At 48.3% G+C, this 25,728-nt stretch overlaps 3 protein-coding genes across 14 annotated transcripts in view; 1 reads left to right on the forward strand and 2 right to left on the reverse strand.

Annotated features, from left to right (window-relative positions):
• Positions 1–3,107, forward strand: CYREN (cell cycle regulator of NHEJ). The gene is made up of 4 exons (XM_026117060.2): positions 1–15; positions 1,424–1,548; positions 2,426–2,492; positions 2,638–3,107. Exons 1-4 carry the CDS (start codon positions 1–3, stop codon positions 2,860–2,862), a joined length of 432 nt encoding a protein of 143 aa, XP_025972845.2. The 3' UTR covers positions 2,863–3,107.
• Positions 3,108–3,551: 444 nt separating this feature from the next.
• TMEM140 (transmembrane protein 140) lies at positions 3,552–9,619 on the reverse strand. Of its 2 annotated transcripts, none has more exons than XM_026117058.2 (4): positions 9,108–9,619; positions 7,034–7,120; positions 6,326–6,462; positions 3,552–5,172 (listed from the first exon to the last, which is right to left on the reverse strand). In XM_026117058.2, exon 4 carries the CDS (start codon positions 5,120–5,122, stop codon positions 4,571–4,573), a length of 552 nt encoding a protein of 183 aa, XP_025972843.1. In that variant the 5' UTR covers positions 5,123–5,172; positions 6,326–6,462; positions 7,034–7,120; positions 9,108–9,619; the 3' UTR covers positions 3,552–4,570. The 2 variants fall into 2 exon arrangements, with proteins under 2 accessions (XP_025972843.1, XP_025972842.1); XM_026117057.2 differs by having other exon boundaries at positions 7,029–7,120.
• A 4,425-nt stretch (positions 9,620–14,044) lies between these two features.
• The window catches only part of AGBL3 (AGBL carboxypeptidase 3), a 30,667-nt gene continuing 18,983 nt past the window's right edge, over positions 14,045–25,728 (reverse strand). For 7 of the 11 annotated variants that reach the window (XM_064510841.1, XM_064510832.1, XM_064510853.1 and 4 more), the window contains 6 exons: positions 22,667–22,735; positions 21,421–21,478; positions 19,759–19,944; positions 18,349–18,394; positions 16,873–17,081; positions 14,045–16,193 (listed from right to left, as the gene is read on the reverse strand). In XM_064510841.1, coding sequence (XP_064366911.1) covers positions 15,934–16,193; positions 16,873–17,081; positions 18,349–18,394; positions 19,759–19,944; positions 21,421–21,478; positions 22,667–22,735 — 828 coding nt within the window. In that variant the 3' untranslated portion in view covers positions 14,045–15,933. Of the gene's footprint in view, positions 16,194–16,872; positions 17,414–18,348; positions 18,395–19,758; positions 19,945–21,420; positions 21,479–22,666; positions 22,736–25,728 lie in introns of those variants that run through there. The other 4 variants (XM_026117069.2, XM_064510861.1, XM_064510885.1 and 1 more) reach the window with 3 other exon arrangements.

Raw genomic sequence — 25,728 nt, forward strand, 5'->3', positions numbered from 1 at the left:
ATGTGTCTGGCTCAAGTACGGTTTGAGCAAACCTTTCATCCCTGGAGTCCCCTCTGTAGCCACTCCACCCACTCCCTAGGTGTGTTTTGGGGGCAGTGAGTGCTGTCAGGGTTGCTCTGCTTGGTGACCCCCTCCAGGGCTCTCCTGATCTACTTCTTGAGCCCTCAACCCTCAGCCACTTTCCCTTTTCCACGGGTTGCAATCTGTGTCTGTTCTTCACTGTGTTTCTTCTTCCCCTAGCCTTTTCCCTTCCCAGGAGGGCTTGAGGGTATGGTTAGGATCAGGCCAGCCATGGGAACTTCCACTTTGTTCAAGTGGGGAGATTATGCAACCCCCTTACAGATGCTATAATGCCATAACACCCCTGTCTAGAAACTTGTGCACTGCAAGGAAGAAAAGCAGAAGTAGTAGATGTCCATCTTTCTTGTTTTTCATCTGACTCCTGCAAACCTGTTCTGGTGAACTCTCTCAGGAAAAGAAATTGCTTTCCCAGCCCTTGTGCTGTGACAATTTCTCACACAAATAAAAGACCCAACAGCTGAAGTGCTGCTGCTAAATGTTAAGTGAAAGAGGCAATGGGGTAACACCCTGCGTGGGAGAGCAAATGGGCAGCAACAGCAACATGCAGAAGCACACACATTTCCCCCAGCTCCCTCCCTGTCTGCGGTGCTCCTTATGTGAGTGGCAAGGAAGGTAAGTTAGAGCAAAGGAGGAATTAAAGGTTGAAAAGGCTCCAAAGAAAATCCCGAGGGAGATACTTACAGGTGGACGTCAGGCTGTTGATGGCAGAGCCTAATGGAGAAAATCCGTGAAAAAGGCAGGCACCTAGTCCTGCTGGTTTGCTCCTTTTTGCAGACACTGGTGAGGCTGATGTGCTGGGGTAGCTGCTCTTGAGCACAGGGCAGGAATGGAAGCAACCTCCATATATATCTCGAGGTTCATTCCCACCCTGACTTCTGTTTCCTTTGGAGTGTTGCATCACAAGATTATATCAGCCTGAGAGAGTTGCTGTTGACCATTTTAAATGCCACCTGATTCAGAAAACCAAAACACACCTGACCTCAGAAACTAAAGCGGAGGTAGATCTTCAGTCTTCTTCATTCTGCATGTAATAGCAGGGTGGTTGTCAAGAGCAAGGCCAAGATCTGACTTTGAAAATGTGCCATTTATGACACACTTGCTGTTTGGGAGTCCCATCTGCTTGCTTGCTAGAACAAAATATTCAGGGATGTCATAGGGTGAGCCTTTGGAGCAAAACATGGCAGGAGTGGACACAGATGGGTTTGGTGACTGCTGCTTTTAAAACCTTCAAATATGTGGCAAAGCTTCACCCATTGCCACCTTCCCACTGGTCCTGGACAAATGGGAGGAAGTTTGCAAGTTCAGGCTGCAGCACAGTAACACTGACTTTCCCGTCATCCAGCTGCGGTTTTCCCTGGAGGCCGAGCCTATCGCTATTAACTACACAGCCTTTGACCACAATGGCCACCCGCTGCGCATGGGGGCTGCGTGGGACGGCGTGTCTCCTCGGTACATCGTGTCTCCTCGGTACGTCGGACTGGGGCAGCACGGCGGTCCCTCGCTGGCCGCCCCCCCCCACGCCTGCCTCCAGCCCGATCTGCTATAGTGTCAGCTCCTGCTCTGCCCTTTTTTCGCTGCTCGGCTTTGTTGGAAAAGGGGCTGTTGGCACCTGCAGAAAGCGTCCCTGGCAGTACTGCTGGCCCAATAAATTGGCTGCAACCAGGGAAGTGCTCTCGGTTCAGAGGGGAATCCCAAACTAATGCTCTGCCCCCACAGATGACATCTTCTTCAAGGAAACAGTGTGTAAAGTGACAGGAATGGGTCTATTCGCCTAGATAAGAGAAGGCTGGGGGGGATCTAGTTGCTATTCCCCATCTAAAAGGGGGTGATAGAGAAGATGGGGCCAGGCTCTTCTCCGAGGTGCACAGAGAAAGGACAAGAGGCCCCAAGCGGCAAGGCAGGAGACCCCCGGGGCAGGTGAGGGCGTTTCTCCCTGCGGGAGCGGGGGAGCGCCCAGAGGAGGCGGCGGCGTGTCCGCGGCTCCCTCCCGAGCTCCGCGTTTCCGTGCCGCTCTCCAGCGGGACCGGAGCCCCGTGACAGGCAGACACGGCCGAGCGAGCCCCGCCGCCGCCGCAACCCCGCGCCCTGCGGGGCGCCGTGATCTCCGCCGCCACTGGCCGCCCCGCCCCGCCCAGCACAAGATGGCGGCGGGCGGGCGGCGGCGGTTGCTGCCTGCCTGGATGGCGGCGGCGGAGCGGCCCGCGCCCCCCTCCGCGCCCCCCCCCCCGGCCCGGCGGCGGCGGCGGCGGCACCGGCAGGCGGCGGCGCCCAGGTAAAGCCCCCTGGCCGCGCCCGGGGCCGCGGCGGCTGGGCCCTGCGTTGAGCGTCTGCCCTCGCTCCCCAGGGCGGCGACCGTCTACTGCATGAACGAGGCGGAGCTGGTGGACGTGGCCCTGGGGGCGCTGGCCGAGGTGAGCCCGGCGGCGGGGTCCCCCGGCCCCTCTCCTCGCTGCCTCCGCGGCTGCCGGGGGCAGGGGGGCTCTGCCCCGGGTTGTCCGTGGTGCTCCCAGGAATGAGGGTGTTTACAGCAGGGTCCGGCTGTTTTCCCTTGGTCAGAAGTTGCAACATGAGGAAGCGGAGGAGAAGGCCTGGCCTGGAAGCGAAGAGCAGGAGATCCCGCCGACACGGAGCAATCCTGCGGGCAGCGCAGCCGGCACGGAGCAGGGCAGCGACCACAGTCCGGGTCTGCCGTCCCCTCCGGACGCCTGTGCAGAGAGGACAGGCTGGGAGGACTCGGAGGACGATGTTCTGAAGTATGTTAGGGAGATCTTCTTCAGCTAATGCCTCTCATCGCCATGTCTGCAGGCGGCTGGGGCAGCGTGGGTGAGGCCTTGGGGTGGCTGTGCATTGGCCATGGCTGGTGGCCTCTCACCGCAGGGCTGGGAGGAGGCCCGTGCTGGCCAGGGGGAAGGGGAGCTCTCTCCTCACAGCGTGCGCTGGGACCAGCAGGGTTTGGCTCCACGGAAGGGCACGCTCATTTGTCTGTCACCTCAGAGCACAGCCAGATTAAAGAGGATTAAAGAGGCTTCACCTGTGAATGTCCAGTTTGCCAGGGGACATTGGGACAGGGTGGGAGCAGGGACTCACTGGCCTTGGCCTCCAGAGCTGGATGGTTGTGGTTCAACATAAACGTTGAGACCATGGGGCTGCCACCCTGGGGCACCCCTCACCCTCCCCAGTGCGGCTATGGGACAGCTCCAGAGCTCACTTGGCTTTGCTGTCCTTCCCTGACAGTTGCCGTGCAGCCTGGCAGACTGTGCCTGTCAGTCCTGGTGCTGAATTTGCCCCCAGCCTGGGGCAGGCCCCTCTCAGCTGGAGGAGACATGTGGGTGGGAGCAGCTGGTGGGGGACAGGGACTGTCCTGAAGGGGCTGCCCCCGCTGCAGGGTGTATGGGGGCCTGGGAAGGGTTGAGGGCTCCAGGCAAGTACAGCCCAGAAGGGAGTAATGAACAGAATGCGCAAGGCTGGGGCAAGGTGCGAGAGTTTTTATTTAAATGAGGAATCCGTCAGACTAGTGTCACCAGCCATGTCCTTGCCAAGACCCTGTGGAAGGAGAGATGAGAATACGGGCCTTCGTGTGCCCAGAGGGGACAGAGTGGAAAGCCAGCGCTGCCTCATGAGAGGTTGCAAATAGCTCAGTGACCGGCTGCCTCCACCCAGGACTTGTCTCTGCTGGAGCCTCTGAGGCTGCTGGAGTGCTGGGCTCAGTCGCATAGTGTCAGTGAGAGCCTGGGGATCTGCACCAAAATCCTCATGGAAGCCTTCCTCATTATGGCTATGTTCAGCAAATGATTAAAATGCCCTTCCAGGTGCCGTGCTGCTCCTGGGGTTGGACATGGGCCACTTCACCCAAATGAACTGCAAGCAGAGTCACCCTGTAAGTCCATGTTATTCCAGCAGACGAGGTGCAGGTGCTTCTGCTGAAGAAAGCGTTTCCATTGCATGTCTGGGGCTTGCACTGCTGTGATGGCAATGTGAAGACAAAGTTCCTCACTCATGTTTGCTTCTAAGATGGCCCTGGTTATCCAGGAGGTGGAGAAGCAGCTGAGTCTCTTTGGGCAACTCCAAGAAAGCAAGCCTGTTTTGCCTCTCTGGCTGTCTACAGTCAGGCTAGATATGGCCAGATGGACATATCTGCCTTGTGCTGGGTCTGATCTGTCCTCTTTGTTGTCTTCAGGGTCAGGGCCAGAAATGCTGTCGCTCTGGTGCTGTGTCCCAGGCTGCACTGTGTGCTACGTGCTGCTGTTCCTAGGAAGCTCCCACGCTGTGCTGTGGGTGTTGGTGCCTTTGCTGCAGGAGTGCTGCCAGCATCTGGCTTGCAATCACAGCTGTGTGTCCCAGAGCATGGCTGGGCATGAGCACCTGGACTAGGGATCAAATTCCTGCCAGTTACAAAAGCTGTGGTGCTATTTTTATTCTAAATCAGGCAATTCATAGCTCTTGCATCTTCTCCACCTTCAATGGACATGGCCTCCTCAGGGAAGGGGCTTTAGTATGGATACTTGTGCTTGGCCCAGCTGAAGTACATAGTGGCAGTGAAAATCTGGAGCAGTAGCAGAGCCTGAGTCCCAAGCAGTGCCAGGAAGCCCCCAGTGAATTCAAAGAGGTGAATCCAATGGAAGGTCTGGAAGAGAAATATACCCAGGCCTCCAGACAGTATCATCACTTTGATGATGAGTATGATGAGAATCGCCTTCCAGCCCTCTGTGTTTTCCATGCACTTCACGTGCGCAAAGAAAAGGGGATAGAAGATGCTGAAGACCAGGCAAGAGTAAACGCAAACCCTGGATAGCACTATTCCTGATAGGCTGATGCCCATCACCTGCAGATGCCTGTACTCCAGGCACTGCAGCTCCCCAGCTGTCTCGTTCCACAGGCAGAAGTTGTAAAAACCAATGCGCTTGTTGGGGAGGTTGACCAGGTTCCCGGCTTCCCACAGCAGAGCATAAAACATCAAGGCCAAGACCCCTGCAGCCTCCAGGAGAATCAGTGTGCAGAGCAGGTGCCCATTGCACCTCTGTTGCAGCAGGCCCATTCCCATGCCCGTGTGCTCTCTTGATACCACGGTAAAGCCTGCTGTGGGGACACCAGCTGCAAGACAGGAGGGCAGGAGACCCCTTGGTTATTGCCTGTATGGCACATGTCTCAGGGTGTGCTCTGCATCTGTGTCACTGACTGCTCGTGGTTCCCCTTGCGCACAGAGCGAGAGTGTCTCAGTCTTGCCCCAAGGCCAGGGTGGCCCACCTGAACCCAGAGCCATGCCAGTAGCTCCTGGCCAGTGGTTTGGACAGGGGAACGAGGTCTCTGTGAGTTACCCTTCCCACACTCAGATGTTTGCTTGCTGCCTCCTGGAGCAAAAGGGCCTGTCATGGCCAGTGCTCATCTCATCCCGTTGTGTGGAGGGGCCTTGTCTCTGGAGGGAACGATCAGATCGGAGCATCCCGGACCCCTTCAGTGCCTCCATTAAAACCTTACAGCCCAGCCTGGCAGGGTGGTGCCCCACAGTGGAGGAGAGCAGAGGGCTAGTGCGGAGGGAGCTGGCTGGACAGCCCTGGCAGGTGGGCTGCAGTGCTCAGAGCCCCAGTCTCCGTGCCCGCAACGTCCCACGTGCCGCCAGTCACACCAGAGTGGAGGGGTTTGTTTCCCTTGGGGCACAGCGTGCCCTGGGAAAGTCAATAATCTCTGAGTATGATGTGCGTGTCCTACTGGGCTGCGGGGAGGGGCACTTTTGGTCACAGCAAAGGTGGCTTAATCATGCCCTATCCGTGGACCAGTGCTGGGAGGGAAGGGGATGAGCCCAGTGCTTTCCTCAGCTCCAAACACACCCTACACATGCCACGGTCTCATACTGGACGGGGCAGGCATGGCAGCAAAGGGGCCTCTGCGCAGTGATGGCAGAGAGGGGAACAAAACGCTGCTGTCTGGTAAAGATGGGGTTAAGAGCTATGCTGGGAAAATGCTTTTCTTTCCATTCTGGTTCAGCGAGGACATCCCTTGTGATCTTTGGACAAGCGAGCAAAATCTAGGCACGCACAGGTCAGAAGTGCATGACCCCCTGCCATCTTGGGGCACTCAGTGCCATCGGTGCCCCAGGTTTCCGATGCCCACTTCCCCCCAAGGCCTACACATCCCCATATGTTTCTGGACATGGCAGGGCTGGTCGCCCCTGCGCTGAGCCCACCTATGGTCCCTGCCGAGGCGGTGGGCAGGGTGTCAGCTGCGACACCACAAAGGGGCTCCTCACCCTTCTCTGCCGTGGAGTCAGATGGGTCTCGAGCCACCCTCCTGCTTACTCCTCTCTCCAGCTGCGTGGCAAAACTGGCTCCCTGCTTCTCCTCTAGACATGTGGCTTGTCCTCAGCAGTGCTGCTGCAGCTGCAAGCTGAAAAATAGGGATGTGAGATCAGGACAGGGAATCACTGGCTGCGGAGCCCCACAGCATTAACAGCTGGCTATCCTGGTCTGCATGGAGACAAGGAGTCTGGAGACCTTGTCCTGAGGCTCTGCCTCCCTCCTCCCTCTGCTAAGCAATATCTCCTGTGTATCCTTTACCACCGTTTCCCTAGAAGTACGTAACGGTAGCCCCGCTAGCTCCACTCTACTGGCCATTACTAATAGTGTATCATCCCCAGGTCCTGGGCATCCCAGGCCATCTTCCCTGCACTTGCTGATTGCAAGCAACTGCTTGTGGGTTTGGTTACAGCCTTCCAGGCTTCTCAGAGTGCCAGGAGAGACCCTGCTCACATCTGCACCCAGTACCTGGCTGCAGTGCTGGTGACTGCCGCCCCTTCATCATCCCCCTCACACTCCTGTCTCCCTGGATTTAATGCGCACAGGGCTAAAGCTTCTCTGCCCCGAATGTCCTCATTCTCACACTAACACAGCCAGGAGGAGCTGGAGAGGGTCACAGGATCCAGGCACCAATCTGTCCCCCTCCAGTAGCAATACCTCACTTCTTAGAGCCTCTCTTGGAGACCTTCTTCACAGCAGGCTTCTGGAGAGGTCTGAAGGCCACATGGAGGATGTCCGTTGCTCTAAACCTGCCATAAGGACACAAACAAACCAGGAAAATGTCAGTATCTGTGCCTAGACCTTGCTGCAGAATGGGACCTTCTGTATGTGTGAGCAGTTTGACTGGTGTTTCTCAAACCTCTTGCCCGTAGCATATCCTGTTGGTTTGTCTGTCTTTACACCCACTCTCCTGCAGCCAGCCACTGCTGCCTTTCCTCTCCCTGTCCCTGCAAGGGATTGTGCCCTACTCACCCACTGCTCTTGGCATCCTGCCTCGCAGCCCTCACAAGGAGTCCAAGAAGCACTTTGAGAGAGCTCTTGATTAGCTGAACAGGTCCATAATTATTTCTATCAGACTCAAAACTACAACCTGTAGTGCCCAGCCAGCTCCCAGCCTGTGCCAACCAACCAGCCATTACTATCTTGTATCTCCAGCCTGATTTCTGAAGAAGAAAGGCTTATAGAAACACAGGCTTTTGTTCAATCACCTCTGGTTGCCTTTTTTTTTACACCCTCCACCCAGACCCAAAAGCAATTAGAAGTTGTCCTTGTACATGTTTACCAGAAAGGGAAACAGAGAATTAAATTCCTGTAAGGTTCATGGAAGTATGTTGCAGGGGTAGAGGAGAGACACTTTAAGACACCCTGTGCTGACAGAATGGCTGTTATGTGATCTCGGCATTTATGAGGCCCCAGAGCAATCCCAAGGTTTCTCTGCCCCCTCCTCTCCTTCGAGACCCAAACCTGTAAGAATGTACCTTCTTTCCCAGCAATGCTTTCACTCTTTACACTGGGGGCACTGGAGACAGATTTGCCTCTTGGCCTCCAGCTCTCTGCCCAGCCCAACATGTAATCCCTGTGCACAGGAAGGTGACAGGGACAGAAAGCTGCTGGTGCTGGTGCCCAGTGCCCAGTGCTGGGCCGGGGCAGGGAGCACGCAGCTGGCCTGGAGGCTGCGTCACTGTTCAGCTAAAAAAGCCGAGAGCTGCCGCCCTGCCAGCAACGCAGCCTCAGGCGCAGCATTTGGGAGCTACGCTGGCTGTGTGATTCGGAGCTCAGCTCGGAAGCAGGCTGGCTGGGAAGGGAGGGATAAACAGGAAAGAGCTGTCAGCCAGTGTCCAGCTGGGGCCTTTCCCAGGCATCTGCAGTCCCTCTGCCTCGAAAGAGATGCCTGTGCCTTTGGGCAGGAGAGTTTGCACCTCTGCCTCATAGGTGCAATGAAGAGCAGCCCCAGCATGGTGTGGCGAGCCGCAGCCTGGCTTGCCTGCCTCATTTAAGGGCAGGCATCATGGGAAACGCTGAATGTCTCCGTGGGAGCCGATGTCTCAGTCTCCAGGGCAGAGAGAGGCTGCAAGCGTGCATCCTGCCTGGGGCGCCTCGGCTGAGCTGCCAGCTAAGCCCAGGGGTGAGGGCAGTGGTGGGCTGGGAAGCCAATATGCAGCTCTGGTAAAGGGATCCAGCCTCGGGGAGGTGAGGGCACGGGCCGAGGCCCCAAGGGTCACTCGGCAGGAATAAACAGCTGTGCGGACCTGCGTGACCCAGCTGCAGCAGACAGGCTGAGCACCAAGCGGCAACAGGAAGGACAGTTTCTCTCCTGCTGAAAGCTCCCAGAAGACTTGGCTTTCCTGCATTCCCCCCTCCCCAGCTGCTGGGAAGGTTAATGCTGTGCAAAAGCAGTGGGAAAGGGAGGCAGCTCTGGACTTTTCACCTCTCCATTAGCCCACTGACTTCCTGCCAGGATCCCTTGGCTAAATCTCTCCTACTCTGGCAGGATCTGCTCTCTCCCTGGCTGCAGGGAAATCACAGGTGACAAAGGGCCACCGATAAGCTGAAGTTTGGTGGCAAATGGAAAGCAGCCAGCAGCAGGTGGACGGGGCCATTTGGGACTGCCCCACAGCTGGAGAAGGACCTGCTCCCTCCCAGCCCTCTGCCACCAGCGGGGCCACCTCTTCCCACAGCAGCTCCCCCGGCGCAGTGACATTGAAAAGGTGGAGGACCCGGCGGGAGGGTACTCACAGGGTAGCCATCAGGCTGCGTGCCGTGTCCAGAGCCGAAACACACTGGGGAGGGCCGAGGTACAGCCCTGGCAAGCCAATCCGGTCTGCCAGCGGCACGTAGCAAATGCAGCCCTTGTTGTTGTCACAGGCGTCTGGTCCTGGTTTCTGTTTCGGTTTTGAGGGCCATGAGGTCCTGGTGCTGTGCTCCTCCCTTGCTACTGCGTCATCTGAATAGGAACAAGAAAACAACCCGAGCAGGCCACCGCAGTCCAAGCTGGGTGCAGATTTGCATTTTTTTCTCCTGGATGTGATAACTGATGTGAATAAGTGACAGGGCTGAGTTTGCCTGGGAAAGTTTTGCTCCTGGAGTGGTTTGGGCATCAGTGGGGACTGAGACATGCTTGTTTTGTCCTGGCACTTCTGCAGGGGAGACAAGTCCAGTCCGACCCAGTTACAGCAGCACTATCAGAGTTCACTGACAACTTTCTCCATCCCCCACCTTTAAATATCGTTCCCTGTCCCTCTGCTTTCCGGACCACGCTTCACCTCAGCTCCCCTCCCCGTGGATGTGCCTGTGCACGCACGGTGCAGGAGAAATGGCAACCTACGTGCTGCAACAGGAAACCTGCTCCCCTGAGGCCCTGCCTGAAGAGAATGAGCAGCCCTGGCTGTCATTTACCAGCATGTCGAAAGCCGTGTGAATGCGCGTATGGGCGTGCACAGCTCCCACTCCTTGGGCCATTAAGCCACGGGACCCCTTCTCTACTGGTAAGTGCTAAGAAAAATCTCCCTGCTCAGGCAGCTGGTGTGGAAGTGAGTGTGACCAGCAAGACTTTCCGGAGGCTACATTTCCCTCAAAAAGCTGTCGTGTGACTCAACTCATCAGTCCTCAGTGAGGTTAGTGTGCAGACAAACACTGAGTATTCCCCGCTGCCCCAGGACTCAGAAAAGAGACATCCAGAGCCCCAGGAGCAGGCAAGCAAAGGTCATGCTTGCGTCTCTCGCCTCCCTTTTTGAGTCGTTGGTGAATCACTGCAAAATGAGCAGAAATGAATACTAAGTAGGTTCAACAAAATGGGATATTTTAGCCTTGTGCCTGTCCCTAGTTACTGAAGGGAGTGTATGCAGTGGTGGTCTCCAGCATGAAGGATGTTGAATGCTTTGATGGCTGCACTTTCCACAGCTTTTTTACTTGAAGAGGTGGAAAAGTGAAATGTCCTAAAAGGAAACTGAATTTTTAAATTCTCTCTTGTGTGGTTTTTTTGTTTGTTTGTTTGTTTTTTGGTAAGTTGCCAGAAGAGAGAGTCCTAGGCTGAACTGAGGCAGGAAGATGAAGTAAAAATCCAGACTTGTATGAGAGTGTACAAAGGTAGGGTTGTGGCTGGACTGTCCTGAGGAGGCAGGTAAGCCAAGGTTTTGAGCCAGAGGTCTGGAGAGTGCTGGTCTGGCAAAACGCAGGTACCCTCGGCACATGCCTCCCTCGTGACAGCAAGAGAAGCAGTGATTCCAGCTGAGCTCAACCAGCAAATGTGCTCTAGCTCTGCCATCACTCCATTAATGTTTCCACAGTCTGAGCGGAAATGTTAATGAGAAGCCATGGAGTCGAGGGGCATGGAAGAGGGGCTGTTTGCCCATGTGGAGTAGGGAATGATAGAGAAAATCTTGGTGGTGAGGGGTTGTCCTGGCAGAGCATGGTTGCAGAGGTCCAACCTCCCTCCCCATATGCCCAGCCCTCCAGGCTTTAGGGGGAGGGCAGCTGTGACTTGGTGGCTGTTCAAACCACCCATACTCCCGACACAATCCCAGCTGTGACAAAAAGGCAGCGTCTTACCTGGAGGAAGGAGCCAGGCAGCTTGGCTGAGCCTCATGTGGGGTGGTATGGGCAGGGGAAGAGCACTGCTATCACATACGTATCCTGGAAAGGGGCTGCAAGAAAACTGGCAGGTTTTTGCATTGCCACAGCCCAGGAAACAACTCTCACAGCACATGGGTGAAACAACAACTTTCTTCCCTTTCTTCTGCCACGTTTCTGCCCCTTTTCCCCTCCATGCTTCACTCAGATTTTGGGTTGCAGCCCACCTCCCTGAGTGACATGTTCTCTGCCAGACCAAATTTGCAGACACGCATTCAGCCCCAGCCACCGCACTCCCCTCTGCCTGGACAACATACAGTACTGGAGCATGTCCATGTCTCACCAGCTCCTAACACTGCTGCTAGCTCTTTGGCAGGGGAATGTCCTTTCCCAGGAATGGGATGGAAAGGGAGGGCCTTCCCCAGTTGACATATCCTCCCTTGTGTGATGGAGGGGACAAAACTCTCCTTTCTTGAGTCTTCCTGGCCAGACCCAGAACCATTTGTCCTGTCCTATTAGCAACCTTAGTGGCAGGTGTGTTAGGTGAGGTGTGGGAGGGACATCTAGCCATGAAGCAACTCACAGAGTCACACCTAGTAATTCCACTTCTGGCAAGGCCTGAAAACCTCCAGGTGATACACACATTGTGAGCCCGTAATACATAAACTGCCCCACCACCATGCAATGCTACAGCACTCAGATTCAAGAGCACAAGGTAGGTGAAAGGAAATATGAGAGGAAGCTCTGAGAGAAGGCTGTGGATGGACCCACCAGCCAGACGGCAGTAGGAAGGTGCGTCCCTATCTGGTCTGTGTGCATGGAGTAACTTTAACATTGAGAAAGACAGGGATCTGGGTTGAGGCGGTCCAGACAATGGATGGTTTGGGCATAGGTTATGGCTGGAGAACTGTGGGGACTGGAGACCTTCAAGAAAAAGTGGAGGGAGGTGAGGACTGCAGCAGATAAATCATAGCAGGCCATAGCTGCTGAGCTGAATGTGGTAAATGACCAGGACCTAGACAGAAGCCCTAGGGCTGACCATGGCCATCATATTGGGGCTGCTGGTTGGGAAACTGAGCAACGAGCAGAAACCACTGAGGTGAGGCCACTGTTTCAGTGGGGGAACATGCACTGGCAGGAGGCATGTTTGTGCCCCAGGAGGAGTGGCCACACAGTTTGGCCTCAGGAGACTCACATAATCATTCAGAAAGGCCAAGTCCATACGATTTGGGCCTGGTGATCTAGGCCAACTCCTTAGCTGAGACTACCACAGGAAAGGACGCAAGAAGGTCCATCACAAACATCCTCATCTTGCATCAGGATCCTGTTTGCTGGGGCAATCAGGACAACTGCCACACTGGCCCTGGACCCGCAGCTAGCCAGGCCATGCCTGTTCTGTCATGCCCCACTTCCCTCTGAGCCACTGTCCCCCTAAAGATCCAGCCAATCCCATTCCCATCTCCTGCACCTCAGCCTTCCTGGGTACAACACATGACCACACATTCTGACTCTTTAAGGGCCTCTAGATATGACATAATTTTAAAATCTTGTATCTCCTAATGGCCACTTCTATTTTACTTATAAAGCCTAAATAGATTAAAGGGAGTTTTTCTTTTTGAGATTCTCCATTACCTGATCTATACATCAGGAAAGTAGGGATGGTTTGTATGGATGTATCATAAACAGCATGTACATTCACCAGATGAAAGCACTGGAAAAACTGGAACTCCAGTATGCTCATTACACTGAAACTCTAATAGGCTGCATTGAATGCCTTGAGTTTTCTGGGGTTGCCCAGATACTGTGGCTCCAAAGCAATCCCTCTGTAGCTTTTCCTGTCAGAATAGGTCGTTGCCTAGTGGTGCAGGTAAAGTTTTGGGGAGCAGCGAGGACCAACTGCTCCCCAAAGGAAGGCGAGTTGGGAACTGAGGTTGACCTCAGCACAGGCAGTGCCCTCACCGATGGGGCACAGTCCACATCTGAACACGGTGGGCAGAGCCAGGTCCATCCTAGAAAAGGCAAGCAATGAACCAGGTCTGCGTCCGTTCACGGAGGCCAGTCAGGAAGAAAAGGAGACAGGGCCAAAGACAGAACTGGAGACAAGCTACAATGTCTGTCCAAGGGGTCCATCCAGGAGACAAGCATCCTACAGTGTAGGTTCAGGGTCCATCTAGGAGGGACGGCTGGAGACAGGTCCACCTGTGGTGTAAGTTCAGGCAGGGGCTAGGGGCCCAAGGCTGAACTCAAATGGGGCTTCTGGGCCCTGGGCAGGGGTTGAGTGGGATGCCCCTTGTGCAGCTGGTCAGGGCCAGTAAGACCTAGTGGTGCCCTCAGGATCCTGACGTAAAGATGAGTCTGAGTCACCTCAGAAGCAGAAGAGGATAAATGAGGCCTTTGTACAACTGGTTCAGGAAATGTGCAGGTCTGTTCTTTCCCCAGTTTTGGAGTATCAGTCAGTATATCACACCTGTTAAGAGTTATACTGTCAGTTATAATTAATACCTAGTTGGTCCTCACCCTTCCTCTCCTGATAACCAGCTGTATTTCTAAATCTCTATGTTTGTGTGTGCTGCTGGCAAATTTCCAGCAGGGCCATAAATGGTTTCTTTGCAACATTCATCAGTCTTTTCACAAGGCATCTCAAACTGGTAATCTTATCTTTAGCAGAAGGCAACAGAACCCATAATGCAGGGCAGTTCTGTGACAGAACAGGCACAATATAGAGAGATTAACAGCACTGGAGAGAGAACTTCTGGTTTTAGCACTGGTATCCAATCTGAAGGCACTGTGCAGGCCATCTCAGAGAAGGAATATTCACCTGACATACGCAAAATGGGTAACACAACACAGCAACACTATCAGCACTTCTACTCATATTAGCAATGACAAGTAAAGCATGGCATGAGCTGGGAATTTCAAAAGTGTTTTGCTTATTTTATCCTGCTGTTTTAAAATTAAACTACTACATTTGCTTCCCAGAAAATAGTCATGACCCTGTTCCTCGTTCCTGAGGGAATCTCCACAGAAGAACTGTGTTTCCTTTAGTCACTCAAAAAGCTATACTGCACTCATAGCTATACTGGTGAGAAGGACTGGACTTCACATTTTTCTAAATTGTTCAGAGATTGCTTTTATTCAGAAGCAACTGTATGACTATTTTTTTTCTCATTACTGTTGACAATTAGAAATAAATAAATTAAATGAAACCAAACCAACTCTACACTTTTCTTACTACAACAGTCATGAGGAGGTCCCTGGCAATCCAAGAGCCACAGTCCAAGGCAGTGCAAAGCTAGATGGCTTTGTGCTGTCTGCACAGATGCTGCATTTAGGACTCCACAGGACAGCATCCTAATCCCCCAGAATATTGGACGTGAGGCTCCCAGAACTCACTCCACCAGACTGCTGCCCAGTCTGGCTGTAGACTTTAGCTTGGAATGTACCATTCTTTACAGTCCTTGCATCCATTTCTAACCCTGACAGAACACTGGTTCAGTAGTCTTCTGGGAGGCCTTGTAAGGACAGCCTGTGCCCACATTTCTTGTCCTGCTTACTGCATTTGTCTTGCTGTAGCACAATATGATTTCATCTGTTGTCTCCTGTATAGCATACAACAGAGAGGCTGGATGTGATGTTTCTTTCTTGTGATACTGGGGTACTAAAATAGTCCTGTCTGATACTGTAGACATGGCTAGGTTCCCCTTCACATTTGAAAGAAGATCTAGGTCTGATCTGTGTGGAAAAAAAGACTTGTCAATTGCTATCCTGTGTATACGTCATACTATTCCACTTGCATTACAGCCATCACTGCAAGATGACTCAATGGTTACACTTGGCAGTTCCACCAAGTGTCCTGGTATTTTAAGCACTTGGCCAATTCTTTCTTCTAGCAAATTAGATTTTATTTATTACTGGCAAAATCTAGCATGGCCCCTCTCAAATACTAAAAATGTGATGGCCCTGATTCTGCAGCAGTAGGCTCTAGTTTTGGAGTTAAAGTGTAATATGCTGTAGAGACATACAGGAGGTAGAGAGAGGAAGCCTACTGAATGGCGTACTGGACAGTTGTTTTAGGAAATTTGAGAAGCCAAAATTCAACACCTGTCTTAAGAAGGATATTTGTGTAAGAAGCCACAAACTAGGCAAGTCTATGACTATAATGAATAAACATAAGAATAGCCATTCTGGTTTAGACCAAGGGGCTATCTTTCACAGTATCCTGTCTCCACAGTGACTTGGATGCCCAGGTTAGAGTAGGAACAGAATAAACACATACAGTACTCCTCCCAAGCACTCTCCTAGACTCTCACTCTTTTCAGCTGAGAAGATTTCCCAAGCCACATGTGGCCTATCTGTTTAAAAATTCCCTCCCAGAGGCCTATCTTCAAAGTACGTGTCCCCTCAAATCCACATACATTTTTTGCCTCCACAATGTCCATTAGCAAAAAGTTCCACAGACTGACTATTTGTGTACAGATTTTGTCAAATGTTTTTGAATGTAAAATGTATTTGGTTCTTGGGTGAAGGGGCTCATGACTCTCCAGTTATCATGGCTTATGACTTTCCAGTTACTCTACTATGAGTAGGGAATAATAGTTTTAGCTGCTCAGTGAATAATCCCTCTCCCTGAGAATCTTAGGGAAACTTCCAAATAGAGCCGAAGAAGCAAAACAGAAATAGGGACTTAGCTCTTCTTCCAGCTTTTTCTGAAAGTGGACTCTGCCTCACAAAAAAGTATGTATTGTTTAAGACAAATGATACTCTACTACACTGAGGAGACACTCCCAGCTAAACTGGCTCAGAATGTGGGGAACTTCTTCATGTACCGACAGAAACTTGATGTGCTCACTACCCAACTGTGTGTGAACTGTTTTTCAAAAAAAGGAGCAGAAAAAACTGTTTTCTGCAGATAGCTGCACCCTCCCTGGTAGAGACATAATCCATAATCAAAGTCTTAAGAATTGTTTAGGCAAATCAGATACAGGACACTCTTTCAGCTGCCTTCATTGGCTGAAGAACTGAAGTTCCAAAATAAATCCTGATATTTTGCAGTAGATTGTCTGTCCTTTGCTTCAGGCAATAAGGGCGGAAAGAACTGCAAAGTATTTTGAGCCTGGCAGGATTTACTCTTCCTAAAATTTACATCTTGGTTTGCTGTCTTGTTTTTGCTGGGCCTTGTGGCTTTTGAGGGGAGCCTCTCCTTCATTTTTCTTTCTTTCTTGCTTGAACTGCTCTTTGGATTAGGATCATGACCTGAGTCAAAAAGGAGGAAAAAAACAAATCCGTATCAATACTAAGGAGTTACCACTTGCTAAAAAGTACAAGGCTTTGGTTTCATTTACAAGAAACTAGTATTCTGGCAGGAACATGCATTTTCTTTACTACAGGAGAGCCACAGTATAATTCATTATCTAATATTACCAGGTAAAACCTCCTGCCATAGGCACAGGACCTGGTTCTATTGCTCCAGGCATTATGATCTTCTATTGACCCTTATTAAAGGATTACTTCCAACGGTTCACAGAATCATAACATACAACCCTTTAAGGCGTGCTGACACACATGACAAGCTATGAGCTGATGGCTAGAGCCTCTCCCACCAGGAACCGGAGAAGAATAGGACAGGGTCAGAGGCATTATCCTTTGCCATTAGGTTGGTATTTTTCAACTCCTCTTCAGTGGGCTGCTCAGCAGGAAGAGGTTAAAAAGCTTTTGGACCTCAACTGTCTCAGCTGGAAGGCTCAATGAAATCAGTTCTGATATCCTCTAGAATGTGTCAGCTGCTTCTGAGCACACAGGAGTTTTCCAGCACTATTACTGGTTACTGCTACCATCTGTCTTAGGGCTTTCAGTACCTTGAGGTAGCTAGACTAAGAAACAGAAGCAAATCCTGTTGTTTTGTGAATCTAGAATAGAAGAATAACTGAGAAACCTTTTGAATATTGAAAAGTCTTCTCTGGAGAGCTGGAGACACTTTTGCTTTCATATTTCTTCATCTTCTGGGAGATCAGATTAAAGCTGGATGAATGGAAATTTTCTCCTGTAGCTAGGACTACAGCATGGGACACACTTTTTTTTGACTCCTGTGACACAGATGGCTTTTCATGATTACCTTCAGCACCACGGGTAAGTCTCTTAGAGCTAAAACACACAGAGGTCAGGCCAAAAAAATATTTTATCTCCACATAAATTCATGACAAAATATACATAAAGATGACAGCCTAGAAAATAGAACATAATTACAGTTAAAATTCCTGCTACTTTAGTTTGAAGCATTTCCTGAGGATCATAAAAAAAAAAAAAAAAAAAAGGGAAGGAAATGATTTACTATACTTTGAAATACATAGAACCACAATGCCATCACATTACCTTAAGGACACTAGTGCCAATTTCATACAGCCACTATACCACTATCCCTTCTGAGTCAGATAGAAGCGTTCACGATAGAAGCTGCGGAGGTTTACCTTACCATCCTAAAATTAAACAAAAACGCCAGACACATTTCTCTCCTCTTTCTCAGGGGAAAGCCTAAGATTTTCAAGTTTGAGTACCAAAGTCTGAGCTGTAAGGTGCAAAGCAGTAGTCTTTGAATTATTTTGTGTGAACAAATTAATACATCTTATTTCATAAGGTGCTTGTGGCAGTCTGAGTAGCTAGCCAATTCCACTTTGCTCTGACTGCCCAGCAACAGCCAAAGGCACACTGGGCAAGACCAGAGCATTTTATCCTATCAGTAGGTGGGCATTTATGAAAGTAATCAACACTGATCATCAGTGTTACTGCCACAGGATCTTGCACACCCATAAGAGAGCACAGCCTTCAGTGTTCACTGCCAAAGAACCAGAACCTGGAAGTAAAGGGAATGCACTAGCAATGAGCTACACACCAACACCATAATGCTATTTAGATTTTAAGTATAGTAGATATCAAACCATACTAAAACCAGTAGATGTCCTGTTTTGGACTGCCTGTGCCACCTAGCCCAGCACATCCTTTGTTCTCTGACCTACACCCCTGTGTCTTAGTAGCAGCACTGCCCTATTTTCTCCTTCCCTCCTAAGGCAGCAGCGATCATCGCCTCCTCCGCACAGTGCCAGATCAGTGCCTGTGCTCCTGAGGCCAGCAAGGGTGGGGAAAGAAGGGCTATGTACTGAAGGAGGGGGTCTGGCGCTCCAGATGGGATGGAAAAAGAAAGGTTCTCTGCTTCGCTAGCATCACCTTGCACTGCAGTTTCCACAACGGGATGAAGAGGTCAAGGACAGCTGTTTTAGTTTGTGGGGGAATGAGGCACCATGTCTCTAGAGCACAAAAAGGAGGAGGGTGGATTCTAAGAAATCAGGCTGGGATCATTTTCTCACCCCTACTTTGTGTGAAAGGCTAGAAACATTTCAATATAATACTCTCCTACCTGAAGCACTCTCCTTGCTTCACAGAGGCTGTAAATGGCAATTTTACTGTAAAAAAAAAAAAAAATTGAAAGTGCATGTCAGCTCTCTAAAAAAACCACAGCAACACAATGAAACATGCAAATTTTATCTTGGCTAGTTCAGGCTCAGTGGTTGGCTGAGGTGGATAGGAGTTACAGTAAGTAGACATCTCTGGACATCAAGCCACTTACTCAGATACCTAAAATATAAAAAGGCAGACAGTCCTGGGGGTTAAGACTTTCATCACATTGAGCAAATTCAAACTCACACTCCCACCTCCCTGTCTTCTCCTATTGCCTAACAAAGGCTTTTTGGGATGGTGACACTGCTCAGCTCCCACTGCAACTGTTCTACTATGGGCAAAACTGTAGTCAACAAGTGAAGGTGCCAAAGGCAATGTGATTCTCTTGCTCCGGTAAGGATGCAGCTCTGTTGAGGAGTGTGTTCTCAGTCCTAGTTTCTGCTACAGTGCAACTGTGTTTGACATTCAAATGACACCAGACAAAACCCAATCTTTAGAGCAGGGACTACTCTGCAGAGGATGGAGTTAGACTAGAAAGTCATATACTCTCCTGTTTTCTCCTTTCTGTGTTTCTCTTTTTTTGGACTGCCTGATTCCCTGGTCAGTCTCAACAAGTGGAAATGCTTTACTGGACCATCAGAGAAGAACAGAGATCCACAACTGAAGAGTCTGCATCTTAAGGACTTTCACAGGGAAGTGGGAAAATACAGGTTTGAATCCCCTGGGCTGAAGAAGAAATAATACTCAGCTGTCCCTGTTACTGGTAAGCACTCTAATCACTAGGCTTCTAGTGAGGACGACAGCTACACTCCCACTACAGAAAGTGATGCACATGGTTGCATGGCATGTGGTGTTCACTCTGATAAAGTCATAATAGATGTCTCCAGAGCATGTGTACAAGGATGGGAATGGGAAAGAAGAAGAGTTGGTGCCAGCTTATTGATATTGAAGGGAGATGTGTGTTCATGAGCTGCTCAGCTGCCAGTGATCACTCCAGGATAGCTGGCTGTGATAAGAATGAGGTGCCCCTGGGCAGCAGTGTAAGAGTGCAAGCACCCAGTGAATCTGGAAGTAGCCTGGCAGCCTACAGAGTGTTTGTGCCGCTGCATTGAGGCAGCAGCAGAACAGAGATTCCGGTGCAGGTGAGATAAAAGTGCAGGAGTCAGAGCAACCTTTAGGCTACAAATCATTTCCTTTCAGGTACATGTAGAGCACCTATCTCCACTACGCACTCTGCTAATGTAACTAACACTATTTAGACTCCCATAATCTATGGGATTTGGAGACTATCAGCTGTATGATCATCTCTGCTTGCAAATGTTGGGCAGTTTTCCAGACCTGTTTAACTGCAATTTCTTCTAGTCTTTACCTCTGTGCTGGATCTTTTCTTCCTTCTCCCTTGACTTGCTCTCCATCTTTGGGGAATGACATCCAGAGACTGGCCTGACTCCTCTTTCACTTGCATAGCACATTTCTTGAAGAGCAGTAGGAGGAAGAAAAAGATTCTGGGATATAAAGTGTTCTGCAGGCTGGGGGATGGTACTCCAGTTCAGATCTAAAAATATGTAACACAGTAATAAGAGCAGTGAGTCAGACAGGATTTGTCTTCTTCCTCTAGGCAATGTCAATTCCAAGAAAGCTAGAAGAATATAATCTGTTACATTTTTTCCCTTGGGCATCCTACACAATAGCTAGGAACAGCTGCAGCTGGGGAAGAAAGTGCCTGAAAGTCTCCCAAGACTGCAAAAACCTTTAAAAATTCATGTCATTAGTGAGTACTCAAGTTCATTATTAACCTCTTCTTTTGCAGGCAAGCCTTGAGCAGTCACAGCACTTACATGCACTTCACCATACAGATACCGACTGTCCCACAGAAGTTAATTACAGCTGTAATTATTTGTGCCCAAAGTGAGAGAATGGGGAAGGGAGAGTCACTTTTTATTTCATCATTCCCTCCACACTGCAGATGATCCGTGTGTCTTGTTTCTCAATACTTGGATTCTCAGTGTGTTGGCTGTGTGACAGGCAAGGCTCCTGGCACTAAGCAGCAGATGAAGGCCACCTCTTCTTAAGTGGCAAAATCACTGCTGCAGCCTTGGTCCCTGGTATCTCTCTAATGTCATGACCTGGCAGATGCAGCTTACCAGCAGACTGTGGACTAGATTAGCCATGGTTGGCTTTACCACTGCACTGTAAACACCTTATCTGAAGCACAGTGTGAGGAAGAAAACTATTGTATAAGTTTCATGATCTGTAGGTGAGATGAAGCAGGCCAGACAGTCTATATGAAGGCATGTCCCTTGGACATAAATACAATTACAGTATTTTGAAGCTCCTTTTATTTTGAAACTCCTTTAACAAAAAGGTGCTTTATATAGTTGATGCAGAATTTCATTAATAACATTTAACCCACAAACAGGCAAAACACAGGAAAATCCTCTAATTATCTTGTTTAAAAAAAGTATGTTAAGAACACAGGACCCCCTCTATCAATGAGTCCAGTCTGACATCTCAGAACAGTTTTGTTTGTGATAAAACACTGAGGCAAAACCAAAACCAAAACATTATATTTCAATGATTGTATTTGGATGTTCTGCTGAAGATAGGTGTTTTACCCTGCTCTTGGGAAAGAAAAGAGTTTTCTTTTCAAACTGGATTTTGTCTGGAGCATTACTGCAATGAATATTTTCTCTTCTAGTTTCACTAGGCCAATGAGCACCTTATTACAACTGTGTGCATCCTACTGCCAATAGCAGCAAATATTTATTTTTGCACCTCTCTGGAAGTTGCCTTGGGTTCAGTTTTTCCCCAATGAGACTGTTCCCAATCGGTGAAGGAGAGTGTAACAATGTGATGAAGACAGTTTAAACTAAGGAAAAACAAGCACTTCCAAATACTGACACTGAGTGAAATCCCAGCCAAAGAACTCTGTAATTATCTTTCTAGAATACACTTTTTACTGGGGTATGAGATTATAGAAAAAAATTGGCTTATTGGGATTTTAAGACTTAAAAAAGCATACAATGTTTACCTCTGCCTACTGGGTCAAGTTCTTGAAATAGCTTATGTAATGTTTCAATGCCTTGAGTCTGTGAGAAAGAACACAAACACAAAAACATTAAGTTCCAGGAGACTGAATGAGCAAAAGATATTATTCAGCAGCCACTGGTGCTCTGTAGTTTGTTCAAGGCATGTAAATTACATTAGGATAGGGGAAACGTGGTAAGGGATAACTAGCTCAAGTGGAAAAAGGCTAACATGTAAAGGTGAGGCTGATTATTCATTTATTTATTAAGTAGGAAGCAAGCTAGACATTCAATATTTGGCTGATTCCCAAAAGCTCAGAAAACTCAGCAACTTCTGTTGACTTTGTAAGCTTCTGGGTGCTCAGCATTTTAAAAATATTTAAGTTAAATTCCTTTTCATGAAAGTAGGAAGATAATATTAGACTCTTATTTTCATGCTGGATTTTCAAGTGCTTTCCAACTACAATCAGGGTCATATTTTTCTAAATTGTTAAGTAAAATGCTGAACAATTATAACGGAGAAGTGAAGTGTTAAAAAAAGATTTTATACCAATTATACCAACTATTCTGACAATGACACTTTAATAAAATGAATGCTAGCAGCTAGGTCAGCTAATAAACGCTGAGCACCAAATTACATCTTCTGAAAGGTAAGAAGGGATATGACTCAGTTTTACAAATACTGCCAGTGTAAATATTTCAGAGCTGGAGCTTGGCAAAGAACCCCAAATTAATTAGAAAATTTGCTGCCACTGTTTCCCTAAAATACCCCACGACCTTCTCCTTTCTCTGCTCTTTGCAACACTCTTTTGGACTGAAAAACACAACAGAAGATGTTTTAATAGATTTGGCAAAAATCTTCTTCAATGAAATTAGAAGGGAAACAGGTCCAGCTGAGGGAGTGAAGCGTTGGTAGTTTCAGAGACTGAAGAGGAGCTGGTATAATCTCCAGCTCCAAGGCACGCTCCTTGACAGAAAGATCTAAAAGTATTAATAATACATTAAGAGAGATAGGATTTGACCATTTGTTCCTGCCCCAGACTTGTGGATGTTGACACTTCTATTTTAAAAGAAACCTGGGGCATAAATTAGATACAATTGTCAATAAAAAGCAATGGCCTTTCCAGGTCAGTGACTTTTGGTGACAAAATTGTTTGTCCAGGTTTACAGAGGTTGAATTAAGCTGTCATATATCACTTTCTGGTCCGAAAAAGAGTATAACATGTTTCCACTGGGATGAAAAATGCTCACATTTTTGCTTTCATGACTTCTGTTCTTAGCAATCCTGTGAAAATGTTCTCCTGATGTTTTGGTTTTGTTCTGCACAGAAAAAAGTATGTAACCATTTTGATTCATGAGGGAATACCACAGTTACGAAAAAAGAGTTGTAAATAAGCATGATAATCACAATGCCAGAAAGAACACATGCAAACAAACCGCTCAAGACTGAATTCCTTATGTTGTTCTGTTCAGCAAATATTTATGAACCTGGACACAAACATGTCATACTGACAAGGGACCTCATTTCCTACTCAATTTGGGATGCTTATTTTTAGTCTGGGAACCTGAAGAACCAGGGTTTCTCAGTAGTATTAATTGCCACTGTTTTTCCAATGCAGGCGCTCCTGAAAAGAAAGACTGGCATACAACCCAAGAGGCCTGGGAAGCAGTGGTCTCTCCATTGAACCAATGAAAGCATTAATAAATTGGCTAGCGTTATAATGTACACAAGTACATATAAAAAAATCCATGAAAATATTAATGTGACCTTTTCTTTCCAAATGACAATTTGCTTTCTCTAGGCAACCATAGTAATGCTCCTGTTTTACATCTGGGGGCCATATTCTAGGCTGAACATGAACAAAGTGCAGTTGAGCATTATAAGCAGCTTTAGCACAGATCTCTGTCAAAATATCTCCTATACCTGTGATATTCCTTGCCATTCACCTTTTTCAAAAGCTTTTAAGAACTTCTGTGGAAAGTTTATAAAGAACAACAGAAATCTGGGTAAGTCTTCTCATCTAATCACCTGAAATAGTCACTGAAGTAGATCCACAGAGAAGACCCACATAACCAGGAAAAGGACAAAAGAAGTTTCTTGCAGGAATTGTGCTATGCTGCTCTTTCAAACTCCTTTGATAAACTGTTTTTACTTTCTTTAAGTAGTAACAGTATCAGTTTGACATGTTTTGTTCCTATTATACATACAGCAAAAATTCTTTAATCCATTTGCCTAAAAGCTATTAGTCTTTGTCTATATTTCAGCACAGAAATTACAGAAGAGGACACAGTGAAGCTCCATTTAACTAATAGTTTTGCAATATATACTGGTGTTTATAGGTACTGGCAGAATGTGAAGCTCAAGCACAGCCTTACAGGACCAAGCTCTTATGTGGCCCAAGCCCTGTTCATTCCAAACATGCTCATCACCTCCTAACACAGCCACGTGGTGGGATGGGCTCTATACCCAAAGGGATCTCTGTTGGTGAAGCCTGTTCTTTATTTTGTATTAAATTAGTGCCTAATTTATAAAGTGAAGTAACTTTAAAAACAGAGAGGTTCAAGTAATCACCTAAAGCTGTGCTTTCACAGACAGCTGAGATCTCCTAATGGCTTCCTGCTGCTGAAGGAGAAAGACTCATTTCCTTTGCCCTTGGTCCTGCCTCCCCTCCACTCCCCAACCTGCCACTATAGTCATCCTTCCCTTAAGCCAGTGTTTTGCTACAGCTTTCAAGCTGGCTTTGATACTCAATAAAACCTTCCATGAGCTGATTTAACACATTAACCCAGCAGAAAATGATCTCATTTTTTTTCTTCTGGGTTTGTTTGCTCTCAGATTACTGTGTTAAATCAGGTCACAGAAGGGACTGAGAGAAGTGGAAGGAATACACAGCTAGGAACGTGGCAGGAGGAGAGAAGGGAAGACTGCAAGTGATGAACTATTAAATGGCTTATCACATCACGTGAAAAGTCCTTTGGGTTGGGGAATATTCTAATCCACTCTTCAACATGTGTATGGCCTCTAAAGTAATTAAACTTTACCAAATGCTCTTGTGTGGGTTCCATATGGCTCTTTTCAAGTGTTTCTAGGAAGGCATTTCTGTCTTTGTTTCTGGAGGTTTCTTTTTGTTTATTACCTAGCAAGTCTACCAGGCTTTTTGAGCCTGAAAATCCCCTGCAATCATGATTATCCAAAAGGGTTCCGCAATTCCAATATCATCCGGGTAAGTCACCTTTCATCCCAATCCATGGGATGACTACCAGGCACGCTTGTCTTAACTCATTTAGTTCATCATTGCTTATGGTATGTGGCAGCCAGCTCAATCCACTGCTGTATCATAGACTTCAGGCAAACTTGTATGCTTTGTTTTGTATGTAGCAGTTATAGACTAAAATAAAATAGTGCTTACAGACATCAGAAAAAATGGGAATGAGTCCCACTGACTGGCATGGTGAGTCTTTCAACACAAACAAGGTTATTTTTAGCAAATCAAATGGAAAGACTCAGCATTTTAGGCAGATTTTTCACACTATTCTCAAGTTGCCAGTCCTCACAGCTGCCAGTCCCTTGTCACACCCTTACATGCACAGGCATACTGCAAGCCTGATGGGAGGAGACTGGGCAAGAAAGCATGCAGGGCTCAGAGGTACTAAAAAATACACCAGTACACTTGGAGTTAATTGCAAAATGCTGCTAGCTTTAGAGTCTATTATTCATTCATATCATGCTGAGGTTTTCATGAATTTTTTAAACCCAGTGCTGGGAAATGTGCCTACATGGATTTACCATTCACATATCAGTAAATTAAATCCCAAAGGAAGCCTTGTAAGAACAAGCAAGAATAAGGGTACATTAAGGAAGAAAATCTCTCAATCAATACTCATCCCTTCTCTGTATATTTTTACTAGCCCTCTGCTACTAGGCATTCTGCTGCACAAAACAGATTTTTGGTCCGACCCACTGTAGTTGACATTCTGTAAATAATATAGCCCTGATAATAATAATAGAATAAGAAGAAATTCTGTGACATTGCTTGGTTCTTTAGCACAAAACGAGAACTTTCAAACTATGGTAAACAATAAAAGCCAACACCACTATCATAACCCTTCCATCAGACATTATCACTTCCCCAGGAGAGTTGGCTGAGTGGAAAGTTTGTATGGACCTCACCTCCCTTAAGTACAAAATCCAGTAGCATTACTTAAGCTCTGGATGACAGCAAGACTAAGTTGAGCTGCTGGACTTTTGCACCATGGTGCTCACCATGTAGCTCTTCCAGAGACACATACCTGGGCAGAGCTCATAAAGGAGC

The sequence above is a fragment of the Dromaius novaehollandiae genome, chromosome 1, assembly GCF_036370855.1.
Source record: "Dromaius novaehollandiae isolate bDroNov1 chromosome 1, bDroNov1.hap1, whole genome shotgun sequence".
Classification (NCBI taxonomy): domain Eukaryota; kingdom Metazoa; phylum Chordata; class Aves; order Casuariiformes; family Dromaiidae; genus Dromaius; species Dromaius novaehollandiae.

Excerpts from the sequence above, each read along its gene's own strand:
- CYREN (XM_026117060.2), top strand. Across the intron at positions 1,549-2,425 it reads CGGTACATCGTGTCTCCTCG|GGCGGCGACCGTCTACTGCA; the intron begins GTACGTCGGACT and ends CTCGCTCCCCAG. Across the intron at positions 2,493-2,637 it reads CCCTGGGGGCGCTGGCCGAG|AAGTTGCAACATGAGGAAGC; the intron begins GTGAGCCCGGCG and ends TCCCTTGGTCAG.
- TMEM140 (XM_026117058.2), bottom strand. The coding sequence starts at position 5,122 with ATGGGAATGGGCCTGCTGCAACAGAGGTGCAATGGGCACCTGCTCTGC.